The following is a 13,157-nucleotide window of genomic DNA, read 5'->3' as shown; positions in this document are numbered from 1 at the left end:
AAATTCAGCTTCGTGGCCTCTTTCCCACACGTTTGCCGTGTCTTTTGCTAACACAATACAGGGTGGAAGCACAGACCTCCACAAACAGCTTGTTATCTCCCCTGTTGCATCCATTTCATAGTTTGCAAAGAATGGCCATAAACTAGCAATGACAAAACATGTTTTGAAACAGAGTCTGCACGTCTGGGCGCCAGTTTTCCTGTCCCACGGACATTTGCAGAACGTTTGCATTTCTATTGGCGGCTTGCTCGCTAACAAGGCCTACAGTGCGCTGTCGGCGACATTTCGACGCTAGGCCGTATGCCTGGATATCTGGCGCCAAAGCTAATGTGTTTTGCACTACACGACCACAGCAGGGGGCCATCTGGAAATGTCTCTTCATCGTTCTGCAGAAAACTGAGACTGCACTGTATTCGTCAATTTAAGTTTTCAATGTGTGTATGTCACTTTCATAACATAAGAGATTCAGAACATCATTGGTGTCAGTTCCTAAAGTGAGGTTCGCTCCCGAAATGGCCAGTAAAATTTGTTTTACATCCAGTCTCCAGAGAAGTGGCCCCACTGACAACACAAAAAGCAATGTGGAAAGCCGAGTAGCTTATGGTATAGCTCTCTGTATTTTGATGGTCATTGTCATTTGTCTGTTCATGGTGATCTTCGCCGTGAATGCTGTTATCATAGTCTTGATTTCTTGTACAGTCCTTTCTTTGAGTCCTATTTGTTTCATTAATTGTTCTAGATAGTGGTGATTTATTCAGTCAAAAATTTTGCAGAAGCCTACAAATCGTTACTGAGAATGGCATCATGACATAGCAACCCAGAAGGCAGAATTGATGTTTCTTTATAATTTTCTCATTCTGCTGTTAACTGACTTGGTAATTGTTTTATAATCGAAATATAGTGAAGTTATCTGTTTAGTATTTAGTATTTAGTAGGGTTATCTATTTTCATCTGGCCTTTTCCCTTAGGCACTAGAACAATTCATCTTACTGTGAAATCTCTGGTAATAGTACCATATCTCATTATTTCATTTAAGATGTCACTAAAAGTAGATCTGATGATATTCTAGAATTTAGGATAAAATTCCTTTGGGAGGCAATTCTGTCCAGGTGATTGCCACTGTACTAAAATCAGCTGAAATCAAATATTATCATTATTTGTGAGCTCCCCGTTAAAAACTTGAATCATTTCACCTATCTAAGCTGCAATTGTTTCATTAGATATTGTTCATAAATTTTATAGGTTTTTGCAAACAATTTCGTTTTGGTTTGTGAGTAACCTCCCACTGCCTGTTTCCAGGCCTTCAGAAACTGTTAAACTGAAATTTTTCTGGTACCTGAACAAATGGTATACTTATGTCAGTTCGTCTTTAATAATTGATTTGGTGTTTCATTGGATCTTGGTACCTTCCATTTGTTTCCATTTAATACTCACCAGTTTAGAATTTATTTGTTATACTTCCTGAATGAGTGTGTCTGTCACATTGAATTTGTCATATAGTCCCTCAGTACGTGCAGTAGAGCACAAATGTCCTCTTTATCTCTCTTTGTCTTAATTTTGATTTGGCTAAACTGGTGCAACATTCTGCTTTAGTAGAATATTTATTTACTAAGTGTAAACAGGCATCCCATATTTCGCTAACGGGAAGAGGAAATTAGTCTTTAACGTCCCATCAGCAATTAAGTCATTAGAGACAGAACCCAAGCTCAGATCAGGGAAGGATGGGGAAGGAAATCGGCAGTCACCTTTCAAAGGAACCATCCCGGATTCTATCAGAAGCAATTTAGAGGAACCTGAATCAAAATGGCCAGATGTTGGTTTGAACTGACGTAATCCACAATGTTTCGCTATAAATTCGACTACTTCGCTGTCTTCCAAATGCGAAATGTTGAGCATCCAGTAGGACTTACACATTTTGGTGGGCTATTTCTCTAAGTTTGCATTTACTTTTAGATTAGATAAATTAGATTCAGTCTTCATTCCATAGACCCAAAAATGAGATGATTATTGTGGGTGTGGAACAAGTCAGAAAGTATAACATAAAAAACATAAAACATTTGAATATAATACTCACTATCTGGATTATTTATCATGAGACTGTCAAAATACGTGAATACATTACTGTAAACTGGAACTGCTAATATTTACAGCAAGAACTTTAATAAATTTATCATACACAAAATACCTTATCTTCACTGTTGTGACTAAGTGCTCTGAAAACTGAAATCAAAGACATTGTTACTTAAACGGTTCTAACAGTCCGTGTTAAGATAGTCGTCTCTAGAGGTAGTAGGAGTTTTCTAACCAAAAGTCTTTCAAACTCTATTGAAACTATGCTTTATCTGAAAGTAAACTTTTAATGGTTGCTGTCAGTTTATTGGAAATGTGTGTTCCTGAATACTGAACCCCTTTTTGGACCAAGGTAAGTGATTTTAAGTCTTAATGTAGGTTGTTCTTGTTCCTAGTAATGCCATTATGGACTGCAGAATTGGTTGGAAATAGAGATTTATCACTTGTAACAAATTTAATTCATGAAAAAAAGTACTGAAAAGCTGTGGTTAGAATACCGAGTTCCTTGAGCAGGTTTCTGCATGGTATCCTTGAATTTACACCACAAATGGATCTTATTACACACTTTTCCATACTAAATGCTTTTGCTTTGTTTGATGAGTTACACCGGAATATGATCCCATATGATGTAATAGAATGATAGTAAGCAAAGTTTGCAAGGTTTTTTTGTTTTGTATTTCCTATATCTGACATCATTATGATTGCAAATACAGACTTGTTTAGGCTTCCAATGGTTTTAAGTCCCAATGGTCAGAGAAACAAGCTGCAAGGATTCTTTCACATGTAATTTAGAATGCATACATTCTGACTAGCTGGCTGCACGAAGTTGAAGTGAAAAACCTATATTTCACTAAGGTGAGATGCTTCAAAAACGTGTATTTCACTAAGGTGAGATTCTTCAGTTCCCAAGTGTCATTCAGTTTCATGTAGGTAACTAGGTGACGCAGCTCCTTGAAAAAGTTTAAGTTCACAGACTGGTCCTTTTTGTTTAATACATAGTAAAAATCGCTGGCTATTAAAAGGTTTTGGGGGTTTCTTCTCCAAGATAAATAATATCTTCTTTGTAAAAAAGTGAGTTTCTCTAACCTTTTGCTGTCAATAGATGACATGTACATGTTTGTTAAGGGGACATCATAAACAGAACAATCTAACACTCGACCTGAATATAAAGTCCTGATAATGTATACTGGAATTCCATCTCTTGATAAGATAACTGTACCTGTGCAGTGTTGAAGTGCTGCATTCGATATTGTTTTAAAACCAAGTATTGATAAATGTGCAGTGTTCAAGTGCTGCAATCGATATTGTTTTAAAACCAAGTATTGATAAATGGAAAATAGTAACTTCGTTTAATATAACTATATCAGCTTCTAAATCATAAATGAACTATTGTAAACATGCAGTTTTTAATTCTATTAATATTCAGGGAGAGTATTTCATAAGCTTGACTCATAGTCACAGAGAAGCTCAGTAATGTTGACTAATCGATCGTTCTCTCAATTCATATCCATTTGAGTTTCAGACTGGAATTCTCTTCTGTGAATTGCAGTACTAACATCTTTAGAGTCTTTGTTTTTGTTTTCTTCTGTACTACTTTGACAAGTGGCTGTATTTGTTTTACACCACCCACCATTCATGAACTTCTCAGCAGGTGGAGGTGTCAGAGGGCCTTGACCAATGTTAGAATCCATTTGTTCTCGAATCTTTTCTTGTGTAATCATCACACATGTATTTTCCTCAACAGGTAATCTGCTTACACTTTCCCTTTCGTTTCCTTCTTGTTTGTTTTCACTAAATCTTTTGTCATGGTGGTTATGGGTTTGGAAGGGACACTTTTCTATTAGTGCACAAGCACTGATATCTTTGTTTTGCTTCTATAGGGATCGTACTTGCGGTTGTGCTTTTTTTGGTTTGGCGACTTGCAGTTGCATGTGCAGCTTCAAACTGACCTATTATGGCGCAACACCTGCCTGTGGATTGGTCAGTGTGGTGTCCTGAGCTGTTGCCTCCCTTGTCACTACCATAGGTTTTTATCCGTTCATTTCATGGACTAGTTTTGGACTCTGTTGCTGCATGATCTGTTCTAAATTGGGTAAGTCGTTGTCCGTTCTGCTTATGTCATATGCTCGACGCCTCTTGTTTTCAAGCAGTTCTGCATCAGGTATAAAGAGTGGCTTTTCTGCTTCTGGATTGGAGAATAACAGAGGAAAACATGCAGGTGGTAATATTGGCTCCTGTTGTACTGCTGCACTAGGACTTGACCCTTCCTTATTTACCACTTGGTTCACCATCACGAGATCAGCTAGCGTCAGTATGTTGCATTGCTGTAACGATTTTTTTCTAAAACGAGAACTCGTCTGGGGCAATTAGTTCTTTCATGACCACTTTCATTATAGATAAAACATGTGTTTATCTGTCATTCATAAGTAAGAAGCACCTTGTATAACAAGCAAATAGATGACAGTGAACATTTTGCCTGACATGCGTTTCAGCCGACCTGATACCGCCAAAAGTTTGAAATTTATGTTGCCTGTACCAGCATTAATCACAGATTTGTTACATTTCTCCATAATTGGTTAAAACCTCTTTTAAGTATGGTAACTATTCTCAACTATAGGAGGTAGATTAAATGCGTGTACATTTTTGTGCCCTATGTCAGCCTTTGAAATCTTGCTCACAGGGACCTTGCGTTGACGGAATCTTTCTTCCATGTGTAAGCAGAATCCTTTCTAGCAACGCAGGGTTTAGGAGTTTTACGAGAAAACAGTGGAGTGTTGTATCATAGTAAGCATTATGTTCTTGATCTGATGTGATTCCAGCAACTTACATGCTCCAGTCGTGGACTTCTAGTAAACTTGGTTGAACATTTTTTGTTGGCTTGTCAATTCGAAACAGTGTGTGCTGGGAAACATTCTTTATAGCAGGGCCTAGTAATTTTTTCAATACTGTTATGTAAGATTGTGTCACAGGACAGTACTGAGGGAAATTATGCTAGCAACTTCTTTTGCATGTCAGAATAATGAGAGAGATTTCAAAATACAAAGCAAGGAGCATTGAGAATTTTGCTTCAGTTATGTATGTGCTGTCACCTCAGTTATAAAGAGATTTCTATCAGTAGCATTGAAAGAGGAATTGGATAAAGCTCTGTGTTGATGCCTCCAGCCATTTCCCTCATCCTTGCTTTTAGTTTCTCATTAACGTGTGACTGCTATCTTCTTCCTCCTTCTCCTTATCCATCAATAGAAGATAGCGACGATATGATGCATTTATTTTTATTTGTTCTATGAACCACAGTATGTATTAGTCGATCTGCACTTGATAATCCTATTCACTACTTTATGTTATCTAACTAAGATATTCTTCTTAGCGCTTTTCTTCTTTTTTCCTCAATCACCTCGTCTATTATCGACGGCGTAAACGTGTATTTGATGTTAAAAAAGGTATGTCGTATGTATGCAGTTTTTCTTCTTTTAAATGCTGTTAATATTTCTCTCTGTTTGCATTTTCTTTGCGATGCTTTGGTGATGGTTACTCTTGCTGTCCATGCTATTTTAGGTGTTCTGTGGTAAATTCACAAGAAAAGCCTTTATCTGCCTTACCATTATCATATTTAGTGTCGGTCCTTTAGAAATACGTCGAAGTGCAGCACAGACCAGATGTAGCACCTTACACATTGTAATGTAAGATTTAGGTCAAAGTATGTACTTGTAAGAATTTTCTGAAAATTTATTAATGGCTTATGCGTGTTCTCTATGTAGCACTTTCTCTCCATTTTTCTGATCTGAAGTCCTCACAGAGCGACGTTCCAGGTTACTTAAACTCGTCTACTCTTTGTATTAAGGAGTCGTTGAATCGCAGATTTGCATTAGTAGAGGAGCCAGGCTGCCGTGTGACATTCACAATATTCGTCTTTTTGGTGGTAATATTGTAACCTATAACATTGCTGTAGCCCTGATGTCCTACTAGACTAGTTGTTGAAGTTCATTTAAACAATCAGAAACAAATACTATATCGTCAGGATAGCGAATGCTGTTGATGAAGACTCCGTTAACATTTTCCCCTTTTCCTATATCGTCAAATGCTTCTTGAAAAATCTCTCTCGGGACAAATTGATGTGTGCTTGTAGGACAGTTCTACAGATATTTATCAAGTCGGTGAGCTCATTATCTAACTTAAAATGTGGCACCTGATTCCAATGTAAGCTCTCTATAAGGCAGATGTCTTTCTGATCTATAAGAATTCAGCTATACAGTTCAATAAATTTAGCTTAAACTCTGTAGAACAGTGACATGTATCCGCCATTTTAAAATCCACTGCTCACATACAGACAAGTGACGCTAGGCTGGACAAATAACTCACTCGAACGCAACTCGCACACCAGATCTCTGGAGATCTCCTGTTAGTTATGTATTTTTGTTATGTATGTTATTTATCTATGTTAGTTATGTATTTTGAAATCTCTTTCATTATGCTGACATGCAACGTTTATGTGACTAATGTCCACAGATTTGTGCAGTTTTCCAAGTTTGCACACAACTCGTATCTGCGCAAATCTCCTGTTCATATGCAACAATCTGTCTGCGGAGACGTTATGTACACGAATAGATCGTTGAATGTAATGAGACGCCAGGCAATAAGTCTGGAACAAGTAGTTGTTGCGTATGCATGTGCAAGTTTACAATGCCTGCTGAAACGTGTCAACGCTAAAAACCTTGAGTGTATAATTTTTATCTTTGGATGTTTAGGCATACGTCAAAGATGCGAAATTAAGTATATCCTGGACGCCATGTTACTCAGGAATATTGGGTGCCGTTGTTAACAGATTTAGTTTAATATAGTTTCATAAAGTGTAAAAATTTAACTTTTTCTGATATGGGTCGCAAGAAGAAGAAGCTGTCCAAACCTTGGTGCTGGTATCCTTTAGCAGAAGTTATACATGTTTATTGTAATTGCGTATTTGTTCCGAATTAGCTCCAATTTTAGTATTAGTAAATAGAACTATGTGTAATCAAGTTGAGGTAGTTTGTAGACTGGGATGTTTCAAATTAATAATCAACACCTGTGCATCCGTTGCAAAGTTTTTGAGTGCTAATATGTGTAGTTTTGAAGGAGGGTATTATTTACTATCATAGACAGTGTTTGTGTTGTATAACTATTTATTTTGAGAGCTAAAGCTGTATTTAAATTTTGTGTGTTCATCCCATTGGTTTTGTGGAGCTCAAGCTGAATTAAAGTTGTCAGAGTTCATCTCAGTGGTTTTGTGCTGTCTGGCATATAGTAGGCCTAATGGATTCTTACGTACTAGTGGTGTAGAATGTTTATGACAGAGGCATTGTTGGTTGGTATAAGTGGAATATTGGAGTTATAAAGTGATTATCTCGAAATTATAATTTTATCTCTGCTAATGGGTATTAGTCAATTCAGATGGTTGATGAACTGTAAATATAAGAAACATTTATTATAGAGTTTGTGATTGATGTGATCAATTTTGTTATTGACAAAGAAAGTAGTTATGTTGCACAAACTCTTGTGGACAGAGATGCAATTCGACTATTTTGTTTAGTTGTAAGGCAAATTATGTGTACAATTTTGATGACACGATGAGTAAAGCAGTTCTTTGTGTGACATCACTAGATGCTGCTGGCCTGTAGTTAATAGCAGGACCTGTACATACATTGCTCATTCTTTGAGTGATTGGTATTTAGAAGTGTAGAATTTTGCTAATATATTTTGAGAGGGAAGTCATTTTTTATTTGAAGGTTGCATAGGATGCAATATGAAATTGTTTTAGTGGATTCTGTCAAAGACATGAGTTTTACGGGTCAAGTTTCCATACCTTTCAGACTCTGGCCGAAAATTAAATATCTAGGATATTCAAAGAATGCAAACCATTTGACTGAAGTAGAGCAGATTTTTCACTATATTTCACCTCTTGACTAAAAGTATTTTTAAGTAGTTCATGACAATTTGCTGGAAATATGGGTTGAGGAAAGGAGTTTTTTGTTTGTTATACACATTACCTTTAAACTGTTATTTTTGGCTTTAAATGTTTGGTATTATTTACTGGGGCAACCAAATTTGAAAAATTAAAACAGTGATTAAATGTCTTTAAATGGGAGCACTACTTTTTACCTGATAGTTAACAGGATCACCAGAATCTTCTACAGATGGTATCATCGGTTGTGGTATGCCCTTGCCTGGAAGTGTCTGATGTGCCCATTTGTGAAAGCTCTGTTGTTTAAAGTGGACTCTGAACCCTGGTTCAACTTTGCATTTTTCATTGTCATGTGTGAAAGAAGCAGTGAGTGACAGGAAACATCCTAGCGTTGACTAGGGATTGAAACTTTTGTTCCTGACCATTGACGTAGGAAACATGCAGCAAATGTCATAAACAACGTGGCGACTAAACATACCAGTGATGATTTTCCAAATGGGCTAAGCTACATATCAGTCTGCACAGCAACCAGGTTTTTTAGTATCACATTCAGTGGCTTCACTAACACCACCAACAACTTACCAACTTAACCTAGACCTCAAGCAAAGCTACAGATAAGTCTTTCACCAAAACAAGGTTTTTTTAATTTCTCAGTTGTTTGATTTGCCAACTAATAACAAAACTGCTAATACACACACCAAAATGTGACTTCACAGCAATCATTAGCATTATGTCATTAGGCAAAGCTGATGATCCTTTTCTTGTTGTTTTTCTTGGCCCGAAGCTTGGATCTATGTTGCTGAAATCTAACAGTTAACCACTGTGCACACTGGATGAAGTGGTAATATACTAAGTATTTCAGAGGAAAGTATTGTTGTTTTAGATAGTGGGCACTGTACTTTGTCATGTAACAAATACTTCTCAAATATGTTAAACTGATTTGTAAGTGTGGGTTCAAACATAAGGAAAGTTTATAATTATAGATTTTTACTGTCAGTAGGCAGGCCTCTTCTGATATCCAATTTGTGATACATTTTTGGGTGAACTTCACAAAGAGCTCCATTTCTTGGTGGTATCGAGCAGATGTTGCTAATGCATCTGGTTGGAGGTAGCCAATCAACATCTGTTAACGATATATGTCTTCATGCCTCAGACATACAAATTAATCTCATTTTGTGGATAATCTTTTATCACACACTGCTTTTACCCTGTATACAAATGTAAAAAATTAAGATATTCACTTGGTATGTTGAAATATTGTAAATGAATTTGTCTGAAATATGAGAATCTTTGTTGTGGTGACGAAATTATGATTTACTCGCATTGCATGGACAGCCATTCTTTATTTCTGATTTTGCTATGTGCAGGAGTTCCTTTGATTGATGTATTCAGTACTGCTGCACAGCCTGCATTGAAATAAATAAATGATTTTCTCTCAGAGGTGGAATGTACGTTGTTGTGACAATGATCTGTACCATAGCTAGAGATCTGGGTTATGTTGAAAGGTGAGTGTTTCGCTGTGAGTTGGAGAAGACAACAGATATGATTACCAAATTCATGTTCTGGTGACAGACTGTAACTGGAATAAAATAACTATAATGTATCGTAAACTCCTGGAACATTAAACAGTACCCAGTAAGTGAAAGAAAGCACTGTTCAGACATGTCTACAACAAGAGTAGCAGAAATGACCCCTGGAACTACTGTCCTACATCCTTGACATTAGTTTGTTGTTGTAGATTCTGAGAACATGTTCTGAGCTCAAACATGCTGAGGTATGGTATGTCAAACAGAATGACCTCCTCCTGGCGAGTTAACATGGATTCTAAAAACATCAATCATTTGAAACCCAACTCGCACTTTCCTCGCATGCCGTACTGAAAGCCATACATGAAGACAGTCAGGTAGAGGCAGTATTTCTCTATATCCAAAAAGCATCTGAGTCAATATCACATTTATGCTTTTCATCAAAAGTACGATTGTATGGAGTAACAAGCAATATTTGTTACTAGATTGAGGATTTTTTTGTATGGAGGACGCTACAAGTTATATTGGAGACCCACCAACAGGCGTAGAACAAGGTGTATATGCTCCGGGACAACTGGGAAATCTGAGAAAAATCCCATTCATTTTTTCGTCTGGGAAAGACCTGGGAATTTCTGATTGGTTTGGTTTCCAGTTAAATTTTTGTAATTTTGACTGGTAAGAACTGGTACTCTTAACAGTTTTGCTTTAGCCCACTACTGCAGAATAATACTGCAGCAATAAAACACAAATGAGAGAATAACAGCAAAATAAAACTTTCGTTGCAAAGAAAATGCACCATTTACAACAACAAAATGCGGTGGAGATAAAAGTGTCTGGTGACAGCAAAATGTGTAAAATGATATGAAATACTTTGTAACAACAAACTGCTTTCAGTGCCTCGTTTCAATGAGTGTGATGTCGCAAATGTTTACATTTTCAACAGTTTGCAGGAAAATATTGTAATAGTGGTTTGAGAAGTGTTACTTTCAAAGTAAATTTCCTTTTATGACAGATGAATTATGTTACATTTGAGAATGAATGATTAATTTTTTAAACCACGGAGCGTTAGACTTTCATGCAAAACTAAACACTGGGGGCCAGACACTTGGAAAAATTTTGAACCCATAAGACCAGTCATGTACGGCATTACTTAAAATTTTTGGCTTATTTGTGTTTGTTATATCTTAAATAAACAGCTGAATGCAAGGGGAAGCTACAGCTATAATTTTTCCTGAGGATATGCAGCTCTACTGCCTGGTTAAACGATGGTGGCATCGTCTAGGGTATAATATTCTGGAGGTAAAATAGTCCCGCATTTGGAGCTTCGAGTGGGGTCTACTCTCGAGGATGTTCTCATCAGGAGATAGAAAACTGGGATTCTATAAATTGGAAAGTGGAATGTTAGAGCCCTTAATTGGGTAGGTAGGCTAGATAATTTAAAAAAGGAAAGTGATAGGTTTAAAGTTAGATATTGGGGGAATTAGTCTGGTGGCAGGAGGAACAGAATTTCTGATCAAGTGAATTCAGGGTTATAAATACAAGATCAAATAGGGATAATGCTGGAGTAATTTTGATAATGAATAAGAAAACAGGAATGTGGGTAAGCTGCTATGAACAGTAGTGACTACTTCATCTTAGCCAAGATATACAGAAAGCCCACACTGACCACAGTGGTATAAGTTTATGTACCATCTATCTCCACATATGATGAGGAGATTGAATAAATGTATGATCAGATAAAAGAAGTCATTCAGGTAGTTAAGGGAGACAAAAATTTGTGATGGGGGGACTGGAATTCAATAATAGAAAAAGGAAGAGAAGGAAAAATAGGAGATGAAAATGGAGTGGGAGAATGGAAAGAAGAGGAAACCACATGGTAGAATCTTGTACAGAGTATAATTAACATTACTACCTCTCGTTTTAGGAGTCATGAAAAACATTGTATACGTGGAAGAGAACAGGAAATACTAATACGAATTCTTTACAGAAGACTGGAAGATCAGTTTTGATTTGGAGAAATGTAGCAACACGAGGGAGTTCTGACTCTATGGCTTATCTTAGAAGATAGGTTATGGAAAAGTAAATCTGTGTTTATAGCATTTGTAGACTTGGAGAAGGCTTTTGTCAGTTGACTTGAATACTCTGTTTCAAATTCTGAAGGTAGCAGGAGTAAAATACATAGAACAAAATGCCACTTACAACTTGTACGGAAATCAGACTGTAGAAATGAGACTGGAGAGGCGTGGAAAGGAAGCAATGATTGATTGAGAAGGGGGTGAGACAGGGTTATAGCTTATCCCTGAAGTTATTCAATCTGTGCATTGAGCGAGTACTAAAGGAAACCCAAGAAAAATTTGGAGAAGGAATTAAAGTTCAGGGACAAGAAATAAAAACTTTGAAGTTTGCTGATGACATTGTTATACTGTCAGAGGCAGCAAAGGACTTGTAAGAGCAATTGAACAGAATTGACAGTGTCTTGAAAGGATATAAGATGAACATCAACAAATGCAAAACAAGGATGACAAATGTAACAGAGTTAAATCAGGTGACGCTGAGGGAATCAGATTAGGAAATGAGATCCTTATAATAATAGATGAGTTGTATTATCTGGTTAGCAGGATAACTGATGATGGCCAAAGTAGGGAGGATATAAAATGTAGATTGGCAGTTGCAAGAAAAATGTTTCTGAAGAAGAGAAATTTGCTAACATCGAATGTAGATTTAAGTGTTAAAAAGTCTTTTCTAAAAGTATTTGTATGGAGTGTAGTCAGGTATGGAAGTGAAACACGGACAATAAAAAGTATAGATAAGAAGAGAATAGAAGCCATTGAAATATGGTGCTACAGAAGAATGCTGAATATTAGAAGCATGAAGTGAGTTTTTGAACAATTTCACACGATTGGTTTTCCCATGGAAAAGTTGAAGTGGTCAATGGAAAATGTATTCAGCCCGGTAACCCATGAAATCCTAAGTGCACTGCAGTGAAATTTATAATCCCGCTTCTCAGAGATTTTCAACTTCAATTGAAGCTGTGCTCTTGGGATACTGCCTATCCACACCCTCAGGGAAAAAAACTACAAAAACTTTTTGATGATCCATATCATATGTGAAAGCTTAGCTTCTCTTGTAGCTGTGCTGTATGTTTATATATTTAAACAATTAACTTTGCCCATTTAGTGTTGGTGCTGCTTAACAATGATGTTGCTGCTGGATGGTGAGATCACGTGACATGAGCTATGATTGGCTGACAAAAACATATGGCAATATAGATTACAGTGCCTCGGAAGTTATCGTATTGTATTTCATGGAATTGATGTGTATACTTTCATAATACGAAAATATGCTGTGGAAATGTTGCCACACATCAAAGATCTTTTCCTCGTTTTTTGCTGGGTTTCATTTCCGAAAGTGCCAGGAAGCTCTATGCCAGTGTATAAAATCTTTACAACTCAAAGGATGTGTAAGTTTTACGGGGATATTTTCTGTCGCTCGACACAGAAGAAAAGTATTTTCCCCAGGGGTGTAGTGTATTTTCACCTGGAAAAAAGTATATTTTCATCCGACAAACCGAATGAGGTGGTGCCAGGAGGATGACAGTTCTGTTTGGTCCCCTCCCTCAAACCAAC

The 13,157-nt window shown here is 36.9% G+C and overlaps 1 protein-coding gene across 1 annotated transcript in view; it reads left to right on the top strand.

Annotated features, from left to right (window-relative positions):
* The first annotated feature begins 6,830 nt into the window (after positions 1-6,830).
* Positions 6,831-13,157, top strand: part of LOC124789712 (BUB3-interacting and GLEBS motif-containing protein ZNF207-like) — a 73,436-nt gene continuing 67,109 nt past the window's right edge. The window contains exon 1 of the mRNA XM_047257163.1: positions 6,831-6,983. Within this exon, the coding sequence (XP_047113119.1) occupies positions 6,943-6,983 (41 nt within the window). The 5' untranslated portion in view covers positions 6,831-6,942. The remainder of the gene's footprint in view (positions 6,984-13,157) is intronic.

This window comes from Schistocerca piceifrons, chromosome 3 (assembly GCF_021461385.2).
Source record: "Schistocerca piceifrons isolate TAMUIC-IGC-003096 chromosome 3, iqSchPice1.1, whole genome shotgun sequence".
NCBI classification, from domain to species: domain Eukaryota; kingdom Metazoa; phylum Arthropoda; class Insecta; order Orthoptera; family Acrididae; genus Schistocerca; species Schistocerca piceifrons.
Note: the sequence above shows the minus strand (reverse complement) of the source record. Positions and strands in the feature narration are given on the sequence as shown.